This window comes from Pavona decussata, unplaced genomic scaffold (genome assembly GCF_977016875.1).
Source record: "Pavona decussata unplaced genomic scaffold, jaPavDecu1.1 SCAFFOLD_254, whole genome shotgun sequence".
NCBI classification, from domain to species: Eukaryota; Metazoa; Cnidaria; class Anthozoa; order Scleractinia; family Agariciidae; genus Pavona; species Pavona decussata.
Genome location: NW_028145657.1, coordinates 1,523,186 through 1,544,880, shown reverse-complemented (window position 1 = coordinate 1,544,880; position 21,695 = coordinate 1,523,186). Strand labels below are relative to the sequence as shown.

The window sequence follows — 21,695 nt, the reverse complement described above, 5'->3', positions numbered from 1 at the left end:
CTTCAGCGGCTCGGTCATGTGCTTGCTTGATCGGTTGCAGTCTGATATTAACAATATGGTATAGTTTGTGACAACTCACTAAATGAAAGCTACGTTCTCTGGCTCAGTGGTGTCGATACCACCCCTGGAGTTGCGTGTTCCTGGAACGATTCACGGCCACGTGACTTACAAATGAAAATGAATAATTCATGACACAAAATCAAAGACCACAAGCACGGAATCACCACAAACATGGAAAGCAGCGAAAAGAACGATAATAGAGAGATTTCCTACCACTTTTACGACTTGGACAGCGATGAGGACGAGTTTGGTGGGTTTGCACCTGCGCAGAGTTCACTGGACGAGTTATACCCGCCGGTTTGTCACAAATGTGTCAAGGAAGAGTGCACTCTGTTGGGTTTTTTTATATTATTGTTTATTTTTAGCGGTGGATCAGTAGGACTTGGGGTTTTTCTTTTTTTCCGGGAGATCAGGCAAGATACAAAAGAAACTATTTTTCTGGAGATTTTAACAGGAGTACTGGGTGTTGTATTGGCGACAATGTCTGGTCTTTTGGCTTTAAGCTCAATAACTGGCTGCGTTGGAACATTTACACAGAGCAAGAAGCTCCTTCGAGTCATAGCAACATTTTTCAAGATTGTTTTATTGATAGAGATTGTGATTTGTTCGCTCGCTGTGTTTAACCAAACAAGGGTTAAAACGGAGACCAACAGGTTGGCCGAGTGGATGTCTTTTATTCATCACTACCACGAGGATCCTAATTTGCGATTCACGCTCGACTCCATTCAAAGCACTCTGCGCTGCTGTGGGTTTTATGGCTACGAAGACTGGGATAAAAATGCGCTATTTTCATGTTCCTCGCCACGCTTTAAAACCTGTCGTTTACCTGTAACATGCTGTGGTCTCGAGAGACAAAACCGCAATTGTGAATACGAAGTCCTACACCTTGATGATAACAGCATAGAAAGAAGGCCACAGAAATTTATTCACACCAGAGGCTGTTTAACGATTATTCAGGATTGGTACAAATACAATCTAATTGTTATTTTAATATGCTGTGTTTTAATGGCACTGGTTCAAGTCCTAATCATTTTCGTCATAAATCGTACAAGAAAGGAAGGTATAGAGGAATGTAAGGAAGTTGCAGAACAAGATCATATCCCGACATCCCCGGAAACGATAAGAGAAGAACAAAACGGAACACATAACGAAGAAGTTCGTACGCGACTTCCCCGTGTTGAGGTTCAAGAGCCTTTTAACATTAAGACCGCCCTGAGGGCTATGTTAAGCTGGCGTGCCGCCGGGACGAACGGTATAAAAGAAGAAATGATTTGAATGACAATTAAGATAAAACCCACGCGTCGTTTATTATGAAGTGAATTTAGAAGTTAATGAAAGTGATCTTAAATAGCCGCTGGCTATTTTTTTTCCCGCTGTTTCTCACAAAAAGTGTCAGACATGACCATCACGCACAAGTTTATTCTGAAGTTTATCTTCTGTGGTTAACTTAGAAATTCGCCCCGTGGAAAGTCTGTACTGGTATTAGACATGATCTTCATAGGTCACTATGACTTTGAGATAAAACCAACTAAAATAAGTTATACTCTTTTTTGATAGAAACGTCTACTGAATTTTGGTGCTGAGGCTGCACGTTCTTATAATTATTATTATTTTTTTTTTTCTTTTTCTTTTTTTTTCTTTTCAATTTGAACCTGAAAAAGTTCTTAATGTTTTTAAAGGGGCAGTATCATGGGAGATCGATGGGAGATATCATGATTTTTGGCTACAATTCACTAAATTTAAACTTTGAACACTGTGTTACTTAATTTCTCAATCGCTAATTAAAAGAAATATTAAAAGTGATTCTAAGACGAAAGGTTGAACCAAAATATAGTACAACCGGCGATTTTTAGTGCGTTGCGACAGCGAAATTTGAAATCCTCTGCCAGACGTTTTCAAATTTGAACCCCTCTCATCTTGGTCATCTACCGGCGAAAATATTCCTGGATAGTTTCTTTGCATTCTGATAGCCTTTTAATGGAATTTTCTCATTATATCTTGTCTGCTATCAGCCGAATAGCGTCTTTCCGATTTTCAATGTGTTACTAAAAATAGCGTGATACTGTCCCTTTAGGTAACCTGTTATTATAGTATTTCAATAAATCTATGCGCACGCAAGAGACCTTTATTCATTATTCATCATCGGAAAAACACGTTTCAGATCTATCAAAATTTCTATCGTCAGCTTGGTGGATTTCCTATTTAAAGAATATAACATAAAGTTAAAAATATCTAAAATAAAATGAAATACAAATTTAACCCTGATCTCTGTGTTTGTCAATAAAAGTGAATCGTTCGTAAGTCGCAAAACCACAAGTCAAAAACAGAGTGAAGCCACAAATCAATTCATGAATCAGGCTTTGTAATAAAGTTGGCCAGGCATCAGTTTTATAAGTCGCGTAAACGGTTTGTTCGTGCACTGCAGTCCCTCATTCTTGTTGGACAATCGAGCCAAAATCGGCTTCGGTTCTTCTTGATGAACTTTCTAGTAGCGACTTCAAAGATGGCGGGTGATCAGTGACTTTTGATACCTCGGCTCGGCTGGTTACATAAAACGAACTTTCACTTCTAACTCCCAATGGTGACTGTTGACATGTGCCTGATAAGACTGAATATTATATTTGACGCCGAAGGGATACCTACAAATACTTTACGCAACTTTCCCGCCGTGTAACTTTAATTGTTGACTTTGATCTGTGACTAGTGACTTTCACTGACTTATGACTTTGATCTGTGACTCACTACCTGCACTAAAAAATAGACTCTGATACGATGGCTATAATTTAAAATACTGACCTCTTCATTCAAATTTGACACTAAATCTATCGTTTCCACCTCTAATGTATTTGTTTCAAAATAATTCACAATAATCTATGTAAATGACCGTATTCGAAATTTCATAAAACTGCTAAATTAGATAAAATTTTACTTGCTTTTCTTAAGTTCATGCAAGGTTATAAGTTAAACTTGACCAATTGATGACTCTTCTGAAGAACTTCAATAACGAGAGTACAGTAAATTATCTAAACACTGTCGACTTGAGTTTTCTTGCCATAAGTCAGTTCGGCGCCTCCACTCAACAACATATCAATACCAGTTGTGAAGGTGGCTTCAGCAGCCAGGTACAAACAGGCTTGACCGGATTCCTCAAGAGTTCCCATGCGACCAAGTAGCTTCAAAAGATGAATAAAAAAAAGAAAAGAAAAAGAAAACAAGTCTTAGTGTACGCTCCATGCCATTCGGATAATTATTAACTTAACAGAAAGCAGCGTAGAATTGGTTTAAAGGGTAAAATGAATGCGTCTGAATAATAGTTGGATTAAAAATGCAAGTCAAATAAAAAGTCTTCAGCACTCGGGTGGTCAAGTCATCGATTGAGCTACTAAAATCGTGATGCGCTAGTCACGGGAGAGAAAATATAGCATTTTGTAGCAATGAAGATATTAAGAGTCAACTGCGAAAGCTGACGGCTTCACAACACTCGTGATTTGTTTTTACGACAGATAAAACCAATAAGAGACTGAGTAAACGAGAATTAATCCTGGTTATAAGAACTGCAACTCATTTGTCTAAAATCTTCACGATACTTTTCTAAGATAGCGGCAAACATGCAAACATTTCAACCTTTTTCTAAATTTCCAAAACAATAGTTCAGCCCTCCATCTCAAGTGGCTTTTGATAGACACAGCTCACAAATCAGGCTGTGAAAACGCAATGATTTAATGAACCCTCTCACAGGAAAAAGAAAGGGAAACAAGCAAGCCTGGTTCTGAGTCCTCTCCAAAGAATGGCCGTTTTCATACTAGAGGGCGCATTATCCGTCTGGACGAACTTGGGCAAACATTTATTGTTCGTCTGGTTATTCGTCTATTATGAAGACGGGCACAAGATGCATTATCCGTCCGGACGAATAATCCTCCCTTGTGCGTCGTTCAAGACGAACAACGGAAAAAAGTTCGGCCAGACGCATAATGCGTCTTGTGCCCGTCTTTATACTAGAGACGCATAACCAAACGAACAGCAAATGCTTGCCCAAGTTCGTCTAGACGGATACTAGTGCGTCCTCTAGCATAAAAACGGCCGCTTGCAGAACATTAGACGAGTATAGGCCGCGAGTGGACTGGGCCCGCCTAAAAAGGGTTTTTCATGTAAAATTGAACTCTCCAAAATACCTGCGCTTCTTCTCCATCTTTCTTGCTTTTCTCAAAGTCTCCTGAGGAGTGAGCTATCTGATCCCACAATGGCGTCCACACATTACCAGGTGAGAGACTGAGAATAAAAGTTCAAACGCATAGAAATCGGTACAAATATATTCAGAAAGTCTAACAAACCGGTTTCAAATTGAAGGTGATTTCAGGAAAAATATGACTCATAAAGTCTGAAAATTCGATTTAAAGGTTAATTGGTTTATCACGTTTTGTCTCCGATAACCCTAACCGCTCAGTATCATACTGAAGCACGGCGTCCTGGGACTCGCTGCTTTTTCAAACCCTGTTGCAAACCTAGCTTAGGAAACAAGAATTCACCACTTGGTGTGTTTTGAGAATCCGATTGTAGGAGACATAAAAAGCAAGACAAGGGGAAAATCAAGTCTGGCAATGGACAGTGATCAATTTTTTCAATGATTTCTTCGTATATGTTTCTATAACATATTCCACTACAGTCGAACCTCCACTAACGGCCACTTCTCCACAACGGCCACCTCTCTACAACGGCCACTTTTTTTTGTCCCGGCGGACAGTCCATACATTACCTCTTGTTTAAACCTCTCTACAACGGCCACCTCTCTACAACGGCAACGGCCACTAAAGTGCGTCCCCAACTGCCAAAATAACCTCTCGACAACGGCCAGTGCAGCTCTTTTTTGTAAAAACAAAACCTTTTTTTATAAGTTGATGCAGTAATCGACATTTGTCTTCGGAACATTACGTTTCTGTATCCATTTTAATGATATACGTATTTTGATTGTGTTCCATTAATATGCTGCAGTAAGCATAAATTGTCTACAATAATACAGCGAATGTGGCGAACCTTGCTCGTTTCGTCTTTTATCTGTATATATTATTTAAGATGGAATTGCCATTATAGGCTACAGTAAGCATGAACTTGGCACAATAAACATGTTGTACTTCCCGAAAAAAAAGGTGTCATATTACACCCCTACCTCCCCTTAACGGCCACCTCTCCACAACGGCCACTTTCTTCTGTCCCCAAGGTGGCCGTTGTGGAGAGGTTCAACTGTACTGAAGTCGATAGAGAGCGAGCCGCCTTATTGTTTTGGCATAACCCAATAACCATTAGTAAGAAATTCGGTAAAAAATGGTTTACTTGAAGCTAGTCAGTTTGTGAGTTCGGCACTGATTTTCCTAAAATGAAATCGCGATCGAGTGCACCCTGAGCAGTTTATCGAGAATTGTACCATCCTTGCGTAGCCAATCAGATTGCGAGTTTGTCTCCACCTCAAGCTATAGAAATCACAGACTCTGCGCAAAAATGGATGACATTTTAATATTCATTTGTTTGCATTCAAATTAGCCCTACTAACCTCGCTCTTGAGTTAAAAAATCAAAAGAATATTTTACTTTCAACGAGGCTAGTAGGGCTAATTTGAATGCAGGCAAAAGGATATTAAAATGTCAGCAATTTTTGCATTCTTCTATATAGACGATTTATTTCCGGATGACACCATCTAGCCGGTCCGATCATGGATATAGCCTTTAGATCAATACACATTGCAAAACAACAAGGTTTTAAGTACCTGTTAACTCGTACTCCATATTTAGCCTCGTCAACTGCCAGAGCTCTGGTCATAGATGTTATCGCACCCTAAATTCAATCATACATAAAAAAAACTTTAAAAAGACCTTTAAAACGTTCTCAGTGAGGGTCAACACATGGCATCCTTGAAAAGCAGCTTTTTCTTTCCTTTGTTATTTCTCCTTTCATTTTATTCTTCATTTTAGTTAGTTAGTTAGTCAGTCAGTCAGTCAGTCAGTCAGTCAGTCAGTCAGTCAGTCAGTCAGTCAGTCAGTCAGTCAGTCAGTCAGTCAGTCAGTCAGTCAGTTAGTTAGTTAGTTAGTTAGTTGGTTGGTTAGCGTGGTATTCCCTTATTCTGTACTTGCTGAAGGTTTTTAAATACCGCGTTTAAATAAAGTTATTTAGGTCGAAGGCCCTTGCACCCTCAGGTTACATGATCAAACCTTTACTACACTCCTAGCTACCACGACTCCAACTTCCACCATTTCATCTAAAGAAAGTAATGTCAAATGATTGTATGTGTACCAGTTTGCCGTACTTATAAAGTTTACCTTGCTTGCAACATACGCTACAGCTCCAGGCTGGCCAATCTGTGCAACGAGACTTGACATGTTTATAATGTTCCCTTTCGTTTTCCGCAAGTACGGCAGAGCAAACTGCAAAGACAAACAAATCAACACTGATCTACAAAGCCTGTGAGAAGTGAAAAAGTCTTGACAGAATTAACCTTGGTGACATCTTGTGGAATCACACTTTCATGAAATGCAGCTTCACCAAGGAAACACTAACACAGCAATAAGAGGCATTGGCGGACACCCGATTAGAAAAAAATGTTTTTCAGATACTGGTGTGAGATCTAAGCACAACCAAGCAGGAAATTTTAAAGGAAAACTGGTCATATTTCTGTTTGTTCTTAGTGGCTTTTATGAGGAACATTTGTGTGAACAATTCTACCAGGAATTATCTTCCATAATCAATGCAGTCCCAGCAAACAATCTTTTTTTAAGTGGTGGAGATTTTAAAGCCCAGTCTGGGCCTTTAGACGCATTGTTCACTTACAATGATGAAACCAACAGAAACGACAAACACAAGAAGGATCAAATGGAGCAGTTAAGCCTTGATACCACAAATACCAGCTAGGTTTCAGAACCGCACATCCTGGTTATTGATCAGTTTTTCTGGCAAATTCTGGCATCTTTTCATAAACTTCCTTGTAATTCAAGAAGTTCCCCATATTTCTTATTTATGCTGTGACTGTCATATGGCAACCAACCGGCAAGGTCTCAGACAAAACTAGTGGTCGCATACACAAATAAAAATGCCAAAAGCAAATGTAAATGAGGGGTTTCCTGCTCAAAAGGATGCTTGGACTGAACACTGTCCATCCAAGATATCAGATTAAAATCCTACAACATGAAGTGTTTTAATTAAGGACAGTGCCCCCTAACACAGAGACATTTTGCGCATGCCTATTGCAATCCAAAAGCATTTTTCAAAAGTAACAAAGCAGCAGCAATAATCCTAAAAAGCTCTAAAATATATAACAATGCATAGCATTTTTTCCAAATTGAGGCTTAATAAACTCGCTGGAAAATACGTGGTTATCCCTTTTTCCCCTTTTTTTAGCCCTTGCTAAGATCTGCTTTTCCTGCAACTGTGAAAAAAGTATCTTAGTTTTGATGAGTTCTCTCCTTAACACACCCAAGTTTTTTTGGAGCATCCCATTGATGAGTGAATGTATACGCAGAGGCAAAAGGAAGCAGCATCTCAACAGTATCGGTGAATTACATACAAACTTTTGCAGAGGTTTACTGGTGGTGTAATAAGATCCCTGAGACACTTACTTTGCAAAATATAAAATAATTCACAAGATTAAGATTCAAAAGGTCTCTAAACTCATCAACAGAGGTGTGATCAATTGTTTTTCCACCAGGAGGATCTGTCAACACAAGAAAAGAATACAGTACAACAGAGTGAATACGAATATATGAAACATTGTATATATGTTTCATATATTATATTTCATTTATTCATCCTTCACGGGGAAATAATGAACCCACAATATATTAACCAGCTCCCAGTTGGCTTGATATATAGCTCAGTTGGTAGAATGAGAGCACTGCACCGGCATCGCAGAGTTCATGGGTTTGAATCCCATACAAGCCTGAATTTTTTTAGGCTTTCTTTTCACAACTGCTTAAGTTGCGTACTAACAGTACTGTGAGGATCTTTCTTCTATTTAGTACAACAGAGATTGCGCTACTGGAGGGAATATTGATTTAAATCTAGCAAGCAGCTCAATTAAAATTAGTAAAAAATTTAACAAATATTTGTGAGGTATGCCATCTACAGTATCTAGAATCTTCTTTGATGCCCACACTTTTAAACCTTGTCTTTTGTTTCAAAATCAATGAAAAACAAGGCAAGCAATTTTTACATTATTTTTTTCTACCATATTGTTTCAGACAGTAAGGGTTTAATTGACTTACGCCATCCAGCATTGTTTATGAGGCAGTCAATAGAGCCATATTTCTCAACTGTCTTCTCCACTAAATTCTTTAGAGAATTATACAAAGAAGGAGTCGTTAAAACAATGAGATGACTGTTTGAAGATGTATCAATAATTATTGTGGTGCTTATTGACAAGAATTACATGAAGGGGTGTACTGAGAGGGATGTATTGGTAAAGCTGTGCTGTGAAATGGCTGTGCTGGTAGACTGGAGTGGAACTACCTTAAGTTGGCAGGGCTCAATTGGGATGACTGTGTTAGTATGGTGTGCACCTGCAGATAGGCCTCAAGGGCTAAGTTGAGGGGATAAAATTATGTTAGTGAGATTGTGCTCAGAGGGCTTTGCCTGTGGGCAGTTTTGCAGGATGTTATGTGTTGGTTGTTGATTAGATTGTTGCAGGAATGCCTGTGCTTATAGGGCAATTAATATTAAAATCAGGCCGTACTGTTTCAGGCAGAGTGTTGGAACAACTAAATTGATAAGTTGTATTTATGACAATTCATGTACTGGCTGGAGTGGACTGGAGTATGGAGCTGTATTGGCTGAGAGTCAGCTGTTAAGAAGTTTGAGTTGGTAAGTTGTTTTGAGTAGATTGATTGTGTTGGTGGAGCCTTGTTTGGACCAGGTGGAGGTGGATAGTATGTCTTTTGAAAGGGCTGGACTGTGGCAGGATTATGTGATTTGTGAAAATGAATGAACAAGACAATGAACTTCAACAAAGAAACAAATCAATTAAAAAAGCAAATAGAAAGACAGACAGACAGACAGGCAGACAGATAGGCAGGCAGATAGGCAGACAGGCAGACAGATGACCGGCAGAAGGACATTAAAGAAGGGAGGGACAAAGAAATGATCATTATATGAAAAAAAAAAGGATCACTCTTAATTGAAGGAGAAACTCACCTTGATGTCTTCTTCTTTACTCACATCACATTTGATAAAGAATGCTTCACCAGGCCCTGTCTCACTCACTTCTTTTTCAAGTTTCTTTCCCTCATCAACTATTACAAAGTAAACATTTAATGAATGTACAATCATTTACCACTCTAAGGAGATTCCCCTAACGTTACCAAGTATGTCCATTCTGAGTTTCAGTGCATAAATATCTTTCAATCAAAACATATAATTTATACATTTTAGAGGAAGTTAAAATTAATTTGACTTTCATATTAAAACAGCAAACCTTCGATTTCTGAGTACAATTAAAATTATTTTCAACACTCTATAACCAAGAAACTGGAATCTTAGGTAAACACATGTATGCAAGAAACCACAAGTTAAAGTAAACCATGGAATAAAAACACCAAGTGTTCCATAGTTTATTGTTAGTAGAACACTCTGTTATGTTACAGTAAGTAAAATGTCCACTAAAGAACATTTTAATTGGATGTAAGTTTATTATATATTTCTGATCAGAAAGGCTTTCCATCCAATCAAATAACTGCATGCATGCCTCAATATTCTGTCCCATTACTGCATTGTAAGTAACTCATTGGAGTCATTGGACACCTGCAGGGACTTCATCCCCAAGTCTTTACCAAGAAGAATGTGGATTCATTTTTACATCCCCCACAGGTAGGACAAATCAAGCAAGGTGTGGGAGACAACAGCAATGGCTTAACGTCCCTACCCAAGAATGCAATCATCTGAGCTGAGAAAAAGCTTTCAATGCATGTGATGATGTTACCAGTTATCTAAGACCTTTGTTAGTGGTCCGACTGGGATATCAACCCAAGTCCTCCTCCACAACAGTCTGATGTGCACCTTATCATCTTTACTAACCAATGTTTACTCACCCCCACGAGCACAGAAAACCACTTTGGACCCAGCTTTAACTGCAAAATATTACACAAAAATGATAAGTACAGCAACTTATAGGAGCCCTACTGAAGATTTCACTAGGTATTAAAGATAGTTGATAAGTGTTAACAGCAACTGAAATAAAAAAAATTAAAAAAGCCTAACAGGTGCACATACATGTATGCACAAATGTAACCAATGTTATTGCTTAAAATGTGAAGCCAAAATTTTCATAGAATCAAGAACATTTAACAAGTTAGAGGATGGGGAATGCAAGGAGAGAAAGGAAGGAAATCGTTACCTGCATGTAATTTGCAAATGCTTTATTTTGAAAAACAAACTAGTATTTTAAACAACTGTTGTTGTTGTTGTTGCTTGTTTGGAATCCCTTTAAAAAAATATTCACATGTAAATCCACTTTTAAAAAAATGGGCAATCTTGAAAGTGGAGTATAAATTTTGGCTGTGAAACTTAAATTCAAGCTTCAGAGGTGGCCGTTAGTCTATCTAGATATGTAGTGCTTTTTTCAGCAGGCATCAAATGCATTTTCAAGAATTGCAAATTATAATTGTAAAATCTCAATTTTTTAATTTCAGCTATCTGGCTCTACAGCAACACCAAATAGATTGTACTGGCATACACCAAATATTATGGAGAATATTAAATATTAATGTTTTACTGACAGTGCCTTGAATTGCAAGGCCATTGTGAGCATTTGAAGATTGAAGTCTGGAGAGTTTGGCATTCATAATTTGTTTTTAAAGGTTTGTTTATCTTCTTCATTCAGCAATTTGTCTGAGTCATGCTTAAAAATAAATCAGCCTCTCTGACTGTAGCTGCCACTAAATGCTACCATACCATATCACTCAGAAGTGTGGTTTGTGAGTAAATAGGTTTCTTCAAAATGGTAGGGTCAGGGTCATCCTTGCCTCCCCCTCGCCCCTCCCCTGGTGAGGGCTTGTAGGTAGCTGTTCCTTAGATCTCCTCTGACCCCCCCTTCCATTTTTCACACTTATTCCAACTTTCACGCAAATTATCAAAAAGTGAAAAATGCAGAAAACCCAAAGAAACACTTGCTAGGCTGGTTAGCTCATGTGCTACTATCAAAGTCATTTTGTTACACATCAGTTGGTGTGATATGAGGTGAACCATCTCTGGCCCAAATACCTCAACCACACCTAATCACAGCTAAATACAACCTCTGTGTTAACATTTACTACATATAATAACAAAACCCCTTTTAAATCTTAATTGCTGTATCTCAAACCTCTGGATCAAGTGGAACATGTTAATGATATAGCTTATGAGGTCCCATTCACCCATACTGACTACTATAATTTTTTTTTATTTTCCCAGAACAATAAGATAGGAATTTCTTACCTGACGAGGTGGCAATCCGTAAATGCCCCTTTTCATCACGGTGTTCTCAACCCACCTTTAATTTATACTTTTGTCTATTTAATACATTTATACATTTAACTATTTGTTTTAATATTATCGCTGACCGATTCGCAAGAATCATTAATTTTGATGGAGACAAATTAATGGTAGATCAGATAGATAGATAAATTCTCAAACCAAACAACACTTAATTCATTTTCGTGTTCAAATTATATTATTTATTCCAAACGATTAGACATTGTATAATCCTAGTTTAACTCACACGAGTCTCCTGTAGCACAAACAGTGTCAGGTTCGATTACCTCAGTGATTACCTGTTTCCGGTCGGTGTCACTCGATCACTCAATAATACATGTCATATGATTTGCTGCACGGAACGCCTTTTTCGCAGAAATACCTTTTTTGCTTCATACATTCTACCACAAAAAGAACGCCTCAATGTTTGCAATTTAACAATAAACAGTTTCTTACCGAACTCTCTAACTATTCCTTCACCAATTCCTTTTGAGCCTCCGGTCACAATTGTGACTTTCCCCTTGTATCTCAGCTTAGGCGAGCCATCAGCAGACATGTTAAGACGAACTATTTAGACAACGCAGCGAAATTTGTGAAAATTACAGAAAGAATGTTTTTTCGACTTGAGAGAGAAGTTATTTGAATATAAAAATAAAATTTTTGTAGGCTGATTCGAGAAGCCTAACACTGCTTGTAGTCACTTGTAGCTGCTTTTGTCAATGTTGCGTGACCACCAGATTCTCCGAAAAGAACCTGGAACTAAGTGAAAGGATTTCTGGGAAGCTTTTCTTGTATAATAAACCGCTGACTCCGTGTTGATGATCTTTCATTTTCTCTTTCCTCTTGTTCTTGTAGTATCATGTCGGGTTGCAAGAGTTTTATTCCTTGTTTTCTAGCTCTTATTTTTTTCAGTTCGTCAGTTTATGGCTTTATCGAGGGCCTTTATTGTGGAACAGAAAACTGCTATGACGGTAAGAAAGTTTCTCTCTTGTTTTATATGTTTTCTGACCTTGTAAATATATTGGCCATAATCTTTAATTTGAACACTGATTTGATCGATCCCGGAATGTCTTAACTTGTTTTTCATTGCATTTTAGTACTCGGGGTCTACAGAGAGTCTTCAAAGGTAAATGCAATTTTAGCGCGATTTCTCCCGATTTCCTAATAGATGTCTGGTTTCCTGTGGTAACTTTTTTCATGATGTGGAATGTTAAACAAAGTAAAGAAAAATTTTCGTCTCCTTATGTTATGTAAAGCGCAGTATTGTATTAACGACAGTTATAAAATCGACAGAAATTAATTTTATATTTGCATCTGTCCGAAAATCTCCCTTTGGTAGGTTAATTTTAGTTACACCCGCGTATAGATAGCTCTTTTGATATCAGCTTGGCTTTGTGGTCTTGCCTTGTGCGTCAGCTTATCCCTGGCTTATCTGATAGATCGGTCAGTGTTACACGTAAGTGCACTACACAAATGCGTCACTAGTGTTATAAGCTGAATAAACTTCATATGTAGGTGCTAGATTATTTCTTGGTTGACCCCTCTTTTTCCATTTCAATTTAGCAGTTGACAAAGGCATAAATAAATAATGACGTCTTTTAGAAAAACCTCAATATCTGTTATTTAACATAACAAACAGGTGTAATTATGGTAAATGTCTTCCATTTCACATGTTGCAAGTAGTCAGCAGATACTGGTATTTGAAAACTGCTTTTCAATCTTATTAGACAATAAAAACTAACCATTTTTCCCTTTTAGGGCGACATAGCTAAAGCATACAGAAAACTTGCACGGCAGTATCACCCTGATAGATACAAGGTATTATCAAACAGTAAAAAACCCAGTTGATATTTTATTTTTAACTTGATATTCTCTAGTGCTACCTATATGTAAATTTATGCATTCAAAATAAAACTCATGCAATATAAGAGAAAAAAAGCACTTGACATTTTAGCTTTTTTATACCCAACCCCCTCAAACTGTATTGACAGCTGGCAGCTGGTTGACTTTGTCTTCTATAATCCTTTTCTTTTCTTTTCTTTTCTTTTTTTTCTGCACTGACTTTCTTCTTAGTTAGCCTTACCTTTCTGCTACTGAAAACATTTTAAACAGGTCTGTATAGCAGTAAAGAACAAGACTGTATAACATGAACAAGCTTTTACTTTTAACACAAATGTGTCCAAGTCTTAACTTTAATGATGCTGGAAAAGTTACAAAAATAAAACCAACTTGCATTTTTCAGTAGTGGAGGATAATCTTTGCATGAGAGTTATAAATAAGTTTCTCCCAATAATTTACATGTGACAGTACTATCCATTCATCTACATTATTTTTTAAAAAATTTTCACATATATATAAAAAAAAACATCAAATTTAAACTTGCTGTCAACTTAAATGAATGAATGAATTTTGCAAAATAGGTTATAAATACACAAAGGTACAATATATATCGCCATGGTAACTGGTGGTACAATGTTGCTGATGAGGATTCCCTAAAACAATTGAATGCTCTGGTCAACAGTAGAATACTGATAAAAGTGTACGAAGAACATCCAACTCAATAACTTAAACCGAATAATCTTTAGTAAAGTACTGCTGCAATGTTATTTTTTTCCCACTTTGATAGCTGATAAATCTGTTGAAGGTTGGTATAGTGAACATTGGTTTGAATATTTCATTCATTTTTTAACAGGGTGAAGATGCTGAAGCCAAATTTCAGCTTATTGCAACAGCCTATGAGGTAAGATATTTTTTTTTTAACAGCAATAAGAAGTCCAGTTTATCCTGCACCAATGGAGTTAATCAAAAGAAAAAAATTAGATACATGTAAGTAAAATAATGTTTATTTAATAGTAATCACTGGAACACAAACTAACTTACAAAAATCACAGTTAACTTAGTCATGATACATGTATGTCAAACCCGGTCCCAAAACAAGTTTTAGAGTTGCTAGACTGTGATGGTGATAAGTATTAATGAAATATTAAACAACTGTAACTTCAGGTCTTAAAAGATGATGAACAAAGAGCAGATTATGACTACATGTTGGATCATCCAGGTAATTAAATTAACAAATACTGTAATAACTTACATTAATCTAATAAATAAATGCATTTTGGCAGTGTAAGGCTTTACTCTTTCATAGCAAGCACTCCTTCATCCAGGATTAGAATTAGCAAGGTAGATCCAAGCTGAAATAATTATTAATAAAAATGCTAATAAATAATTTGTTGTGCTTGTACTTGTAATTCAACAGAGGAGACATATGGTCACTACTATCGTTACTATAGAAGACAAGTGGCTCCCAAGGTGGATGTTCGAGTGGTCATTGCAGTGTCTATTACAGTTGTTTCTTTATTACAGGTACAGACTGCTATTAATATTTACTGCAACTGCTAACAGTTAGCTAGGACAATAATTAAAGACATTAGGTTACTGGCGTGAGGTTATCCTGGTCCCAGAGGTTTTCTTTTTCCTCAAACGGAATTGAGCTTTGAAGCAGCAACAACGAGCTGCAGAGCGGCAAGAGAAGAAAACCTCTTTTGTCTATTGCAGCAAATCTCACTTTCATGCAGATGCCGACTGTCAAACTTATCAGATTTATAATTATTAAGAAGTTACCAGTGGCAGACAAGTTAACACGCTTACAGCAAAAGAAGATTGATTGGTTGGCTGACATTTGAATAAACTACTTGTATTTTATCTTGCAAGTAATACTTCAGTTTGGTAGTGAGGGGTAAGTCTTTCTTCACACCGCATTATAAACAAACACTCCTTACCATCCCCTTGGTAGGTGCAACAACAAGAACCAATCAAATTGATTTGCTTGGTTGTTAAAATATTCTCCAATCAGAGCCAGAGTTTGAGATCTTGACCCTACTAAGCATCAAGGTCCATAAACTTTAAGCTTACCGGTAACCAATATTCCTCAATACAATAGCTCCTTACATTACATGATATGAAGATACAAGTTTGGATTTGAATATTGAATATTTTGATTTTTTTTTTTTAGTATCTTCATGGCTGGTCTCGTTACAATGAAGCAGTGAAGTATGCATTGACAATGCCAAAATACAGAAACAAGGTACATCTAAACAAAGTGCATTATTAAAATTAACTAATAACTAAAAGAAATACTCGAGACATAGTGGCCGTGATTAAGAACTTGCTGTAGGTACTTTATTGGTACAATAATTATTGACAACTACTACAGTCAACTCTTGCCTTGCGAACACCTCGCTATTACGGGCACCCTGATAATACGGACAGCAGCTAAATCCCAGACAAACATAAATTACAGACGTTTGACTGAAATAAATTCCCGCTATTACTGACTCTCGCTATGAAGGGCACTAACTCACAGTCCCGAGGGTGTCCGCAATAAAGGGAGTTACAGTAACTGTACTGAGAGTGACTTGATACGTGTACTATTTCACCTTTGTTATCACTTACAATAGGTACTTTGCAAACATTGTATTCATTCAGGGGCCTCCAACAGTTCCTTTCAGTGGAATATCTGTTTGAAAAACTTTATTAAATAATAATAATCACAGAAATTCAAATTTTTTGTGATGAAAACTAAAGCGTTTTTGTGAAATGTCACCTTAGACTTTCATAACAGGTACAGGAAATAAATACCACTAACTCCTTTGTTTTCAAAGACGCAAAAAATGTCATTTTTCAGCTAAAGAATCCAATTAAATGAAATTGTGTTAGCGTACACAAAAATCCCTTTAAAGGCCTGAAAGCAATCATGGAAAACAGGATACTTCAATAAACCTGATCAGCACAAAAGGAAATGGCAGCAGAACAGATGAACAAAGGAAGAAAATGGCTTAGGAATCTGGATATGATCCAAAATGAGTGCTGGTTACTGCTTTACATGTGTGGTTGAAGAATCACCACCTTCTGTAGACTCTGATTTACTGAACAGATGTATCTCCTTGTAGTGAAGGAATTTTGAGAGTACTGGCACCAGTTTTGATTTGTTTAACCAAAAGCCCCTGTCACTGTCACTTTTTTTTATTTTTTTGTAAGGTGCCCCTGTTCAATGTGATGCCAGACTTAACTAACAGTTTTAATTATTTGTTTTTGTCATTGTTATTTCTTACAAAGGCCATGCAGAGGGCAAAGGAGGAAGGCCTGTTAAATAACTTGAAAAAGGGAAAGAAATCTAAGGTAATACCTCATTTGCTTAGCAGTTGGTTGTTCAGATTTGTTTCTTGTGACTATTGTAATCTGTTTATCAGTGGGTCTGAATTTTGCAAGTTAAACGTCATAAGCTGCCATACTGTAGCAGTCACTAGTTTGGCAGTGTTAACTTTTCCTGATTTTCTCAGTGTAGAAAAAGATGCAGAAACAAGAAAAAATTGAGTCCTGACTTTCTCTGCATGCAAAATGTCCATGCAGGAAATATTGATTCATCAATTTTCCAAAATTATATTCCAACAAAAATACATATAAGAAACAATAAGATAGCCACTAGGTACCAAGAAGTTGTACATAAGTCCTCAAGTTGTCTGCCGTTGTGACATAACTGAATATCCTGACTGTGAACAAACTTGAGGTTCTTCACAATCTATTGCCTCGCACCAACTTTCCATAAAACAGCTTTAGCTAACTGTAGTGGCACAGTTCTTTGGAACAGCATATCCTCCATGTGTTCTTGCAAGTGAGAAAATGTATTTGGTCACACAGAGGAAGTCCTTTTTTATGCAGTAACAAAAGATTGTCAATCAGACCATCATCGTCAATCATCAGTTCCCAAGAAATTAATTTCACAGTCAGCTGTTCACATGTGTATGCATTCAGTCAGCATTTTAATTTTTTCAACTTGTGATTTGTTTACAGGAGGAACTTAAAGAGGAAGAAGAGTCCATACTCAGGGAAGTTGTGGAAAACTCTCTGGATATCAGGTTGGTCTGCTGCTTTCTTCTCAGTCTCATTAAAGTGTATGTGACACGAAATCTTTTATTACCTTATTAGGAAGAGCTTTCAAAATGATGAAGAATGGCATTTATTTAATTGCGATAGCATTCTTGGTTGCCGAGTTATTCAAGATTTAGGCTTATGCAAATTAGACAACTTGTGACGTCACAAGACTGACACAAAATGAAGGGAAATCACAAAATTTGGAATATCTACGCAAATACTACATCTACAGGGTTGAAATTTTGCAGGGTTGATGTGCTGACAAAACTACACATTGTGATAGTGGCTATGATGTCACCATAGCAACGTACTCGTTACCAGACCTCTACCTTCCCAAAATGACAAATGCCTTATTTATTGCTCCACAGTCAAACAGAATTTCTTATACTTGTGCTGCGTAATGTCCCTATTCCCTCACACCCACTGAATAAACATCAAGAGCAAAAAGCGCTTCTTGGGAAGGGAAACTCTGATTTCATCCTTTGGATGGTGAGGGCCTGGAGCCCATTGTGTTGCCATGGAAATGTCATAGTGGATCATATCATGAAACTTTGTGATGAGTATAACAACTCTACAAAGTTTCAGTTCTATACAGGAAAAGGCTTAAGAGATATTCCATTTTTTGTGATTTCCCTTCATTTTGTGTCAGTCTAGTGACGTCACAAGTTGTCTAATTTGCATAAGCCTAAATCTTGAATAACTCGGCAACCAAGAATGCTATCGCAATAAAATAAATGCCATTCTTCATCATTTTGAAAGCTCTTCCTAATAAGCTAATAAAAGATTTCGTGTCATATACACTTTAAGTGATCCCATTTTGTTCTTTTCACATGACAAGCTACATCTATCTGTTGGTTTCTTTTGAACTGACATTCCATTTTGTTGGTTTGTTGACTTCAGGGGTGGATACAGTAAACCCAAAATAACAGATGTCCTGTGGTTGAAGATCGTGCTACTGTGAGTTCTGTTTTTAACGCATTTATTAATAAGTGTTTTCTACTGTTGTTGAAATTGAATTGCAACTGATCACTTGTTACATTTTATTTTTCAGTCCATACACAATTGCGTGCTACATCCTTTGGTTACTGCGCTGGCACTGGAAATTCACCATCAAAAGAGAAGAGTATGGCGATGAAGAAAAGGCATACCTTATGAGGAAGAAAATGGGATTAAGCTCTACGCAGTGGGATGCTATGGAGCCTGCACAGAAAAATGAGTTTTTCTCACGCCATTTGTGGATTGAAGCTAACTTCCAAGTATGTTTCATCTGTTACTTGATGGCATAGAGATAGGATTGAAATTTCAAACAAATGCCAGCATGACCAGACACTCATTCATTTGGGAATGTAAAAAAATGTTCATGTCTTTGTCTTCAGGAATTCAAACAAGAACAGGAAGAAGAGATGAGAATTAAACTTGCTCAGAATAACAAGTACAAAGCTTACAGGTAGCCATGTCTTTTTTTTTTGTTGTTGTTGGTTTTTGTTGTTGTTAATGACAAGTTATTCAGAGTACAAAGTATGGATGAATGATTATTAAATGTGTCAGATATTTTAGCCAAGGAAATATTCCTCCACTAAATGGGGAAACATAAGTTACAAAAATAATATATTTACGCATACATGTGGAAAAAGTTCTGCTAATTTGATCACCATGCAGTAAACTAAGAATATAATTATAAAATTAAGAATAAAATGACAATACCCTTGTTAGACTAAGATTATTATTAATAATACACAGCAATATCACATACATGTCAGGTTATTACAAATGCATAAGTAAATTATAAGTAAAGGTTTAGACGTACAGAGGCAAGTGAGGTTCGTTTTTATCGTTTGTTTTCAATTGCCTATGCATAAGTAAGTGTTATGTAAATTATGCAATCATGTAGCATACAGTTAACAGAGAAGTTAGGTCCATTACGCCTGTTAAATTCTTTAGTGAGGTTCTGTTCCTGATAATAGGGGAAAGGTTATTCCAAAGTTTTGGACCTAGGTACCTGAAGGAGTGTTTACCATACAGTTGTACGTAGATGTGTTGAAATGCTCACTCAGGAAAAAAAAGTTTTGATAAGCACCCATATTCCCCTTGGACACCAGTAACTTTTGTAGATATATCTTTGTAGCATTGCTTGTACTAATGATATCAGAGATTCAATCACTGCTACTGTGTCATAATGCGAAAATCCCTTTCTTTTCAGACGGTACATGAAGAAGGGTGGACCAGGCCAGATGACATTTATAGAGGATGATTAGCTACTTGAGGACAGATTAAAAACTGAATTCATATATTTATTGATGACATGTTTCTGTGACTGACGTTTTATTTCTTTTTGGTTTTTGTGGATGGTAATAAAAGTAGCCATGAGATATTGTGCAAGATGGAATCGTTTTCGCTGACAATTGCCAACTTGATGTGTAGTCAAACAAGCATTTCATCACATTCACAAGTTACATGCGCATATCAAATGTTAAATATGAATATTGATATTATGAAGTTACTTCTTTGACAAAGGCAATGCCAACAGTCATACTACCTCCAGTAAGTGTAGCCCAGGGCAGACACTAGGTTGATGAAACGGACTATGTCTGGAGTGTCTACCATCTCTCCACCCTAACACCCTATCTGCGCCACGGAAGGAGACGGAGGGAGGGGTTAGGGTAAAGAGTCCATTGAACAAAAAGAAAGAAAAGAAGCACAAACCAAATGGAAAATATTATTAAGTATAATAACACTACTTTATGTTAGTAGGTTAAAGGGGTTATGGCGTGGGGTTGTATTGCTTTAGTCAAAACTGTGCTGAAACTGAAAGTAAGGTGGACAAAATGATCTAATTCCTTGAACACCAAGAGAAAGAGATCAAGCGATTCTCTAAAAGGAAGAGCAAACCTTAATCACATTTTATTAATTTTTTGAAGACATAATAGAAGGAAATGTTTCCAGTCGTAACTAATCCATTTCCATTCTCGCCATCCGGGTGAGTGCACCAGTATATGATTAGGTTTTCAAAGTGTTTCTGAGAATAGCCCTTATTCGCTTCGTTGTCTTGTTGCCCCATTACAGATCATGTGACGGTACTCTAGGGAGTAGTCTCTTTTGGAATTGATCGTTCACGCTAGCATGCATTCTTTACTTCCAAAAAGGCAAAGGATCGATTTTCCTGAGCATATGGAGCGAATAAGGTCTATTGCTGATTCTGGGTTAAGTTTGTTTGTAAAATAGTTCTGAAGCAAATATGGCAAATAAAACTTAAATCAGTTTCACTTTGTGTTAATTATTGAATTTAGAATAGGGAATACGAAAAACAAAGGAGTGGATCAATACCTAAGAAGGCAAAGTAATAGAGTGGAGGGCGCATTGGTAGAATCATACACTCACTGGCTGCTAGTGACTAAGACCAAGGCTTAATCCAGGCTTCCTCCCTCTTGGGTCGTAAAAGCCCATATGTACTGTAGCTCTTAAAGGAGTACCCCCGCGCGGGTTGGTCCACGATGTGACCATGGCAATGTAAGAAGTTTACTCTTGTTCTCGTCTTGAGGATAACTACGAGGATAGACCTGTGAGATTTGTAATGAAGAAAAAGTCCTTTTCAATTTTCCTTTGTTAGTTTACTTTAGCAAGATGAAACAAAATAAAGCTGTATTCAAGAAGCAGCATCATTCTGTCCGATCTGTGTCAACTAAAACGTGTGCCAAATAAAACATTGAAAGCCTTGCGAGTGGATATGGTCTGTAGGATCAACCAGGAACTCATCTCATGAACCAAAAATAACTCATAAGTTGTATTGAACTGATTTTCCTTCTTTTGTCCCCTCCATAAGTGTTCACTACATTATTAAGGTGAATTTTCATCATCGCCCTCGCCAAATACAGAGGTGAGCATATCGTCGAAAATAAGGGGTAACTTTTAATATACCAACCATTGGCTACGTGGCAGACAGTCTGGGGCACTGGCCAGGTGGTTCACCTTGCGCAAGTGATTGTACCTCCCAGCCCGCACCCCCGGCTGCCTAGGGTTACAGGTTGAAGACTGGTTTTGGTCGACTGCGCGGAGGAAAACCATCAGCTAGTTCAACGGGTACAAAGGCGATTCCCAGCAACGCGTTTTGGAACGCGAAGAGCATAACGTATCACGAGGACCTTATGAAGATCCACTGCATCCAACTCGTCTCCGGCCATCTTGGCCCTGTCTTGCTGCTGTACCCAGATGGGTTTTGGACG

General features: G+C 37.4%; 3 protein-coding genes across 4 annotated transcripts; 2 read left to right on the top strand and 1 right to left on the bottom strand.

Moving 5' to 3' along the window:
* The first annotated feature begins 215 nt into the window (after nt 1-215).
* On the top strand, nt 216-1,571 carry LOC146456496 (tetraspanin-14-like). Its single transcript, XM_085092983.1, has one exon. It carries the CDS (start codon nt 232-234, stop codon nt 1,333-1,335), a length of 1,104 nt encoding a protein of 367 aa, XP_084949109.1. The 5' UTR covers nt 216-231; the 3' UTR covers nt 1,336-1,571.
* LOC146456495 (L-fucose dehydrogenase-like) lies at nt 1,464-12,274 on the bottom strand. The gene is made up of 9 exons (XM_085092996.1): nt 12,001-12,274; nt 10,125-10,163; nt 9,232-9,329; nt 8,307-8,373; nt 7,662-7,756; nt 6,369-6,473; nt 5,819-5,886; nt 4,233-4,329; nt 1,464-3,233 (listed from the first exon to the last, which is right to left on the bottom strand). The coding sequence occupies exons 1-9, from the start codon at nt 12,098-12,100 to the stop codon at nt 3,084-3,086; spliced, it is 819 nt and encodes a 272-aa protein (XP_084949122.1). The 5' UTR covers nt 12,101-12,274; the 3' UTR covers nt 1,464-3,083.
* An 88-nt stretch (nt 12,275-12,362) lies between these two features.
* LOC146456494 (dnaJ homolog subfamily C member 25-like) lies at nt 12,363-20,738 on the top strand. 2 transcript variants are annotated; one of them, XR_014858783.1, is made up of 14 exons: nt 12,363-12,515; nt 12,642-12,670; nt 13,303-13,362; nt 14,237-14,284; nt 14,548-14,602; nt 14,801-14,907; nt 15,557-15,628; nt 16,660-16,722; nt 17,395-17,459; nt 18,376-18,432; nt 18,527-18,731; nt 18,852-18,922; nt 19,676-20,286; nt 20,326-20,738. XR_014858783.1 is itself a non-coding variant. In XM_085092986.1 (13 exons), the coding sequence occupies exons 1-13, from the start codon at nt 12,404-12,406 to the stop codon at nt 19,728-19,730; spliced, it is 999 nt and encodes a 332-aa protein (XP_084949112.1). In that variant the 5' UTR covers nt 12,363-12,403; the 3' UTR covers nt 19,731-20,738. The 2 variants fall into 2 exon arrangements, 1 of the variants encoding a protein (XP_084949112.1); XM_085092986.1 differs by having other exon boundaries at nt 19,676-20,738.
* Nucleotides 20,739-21,695: the final 957 nt, after the last annotated feature.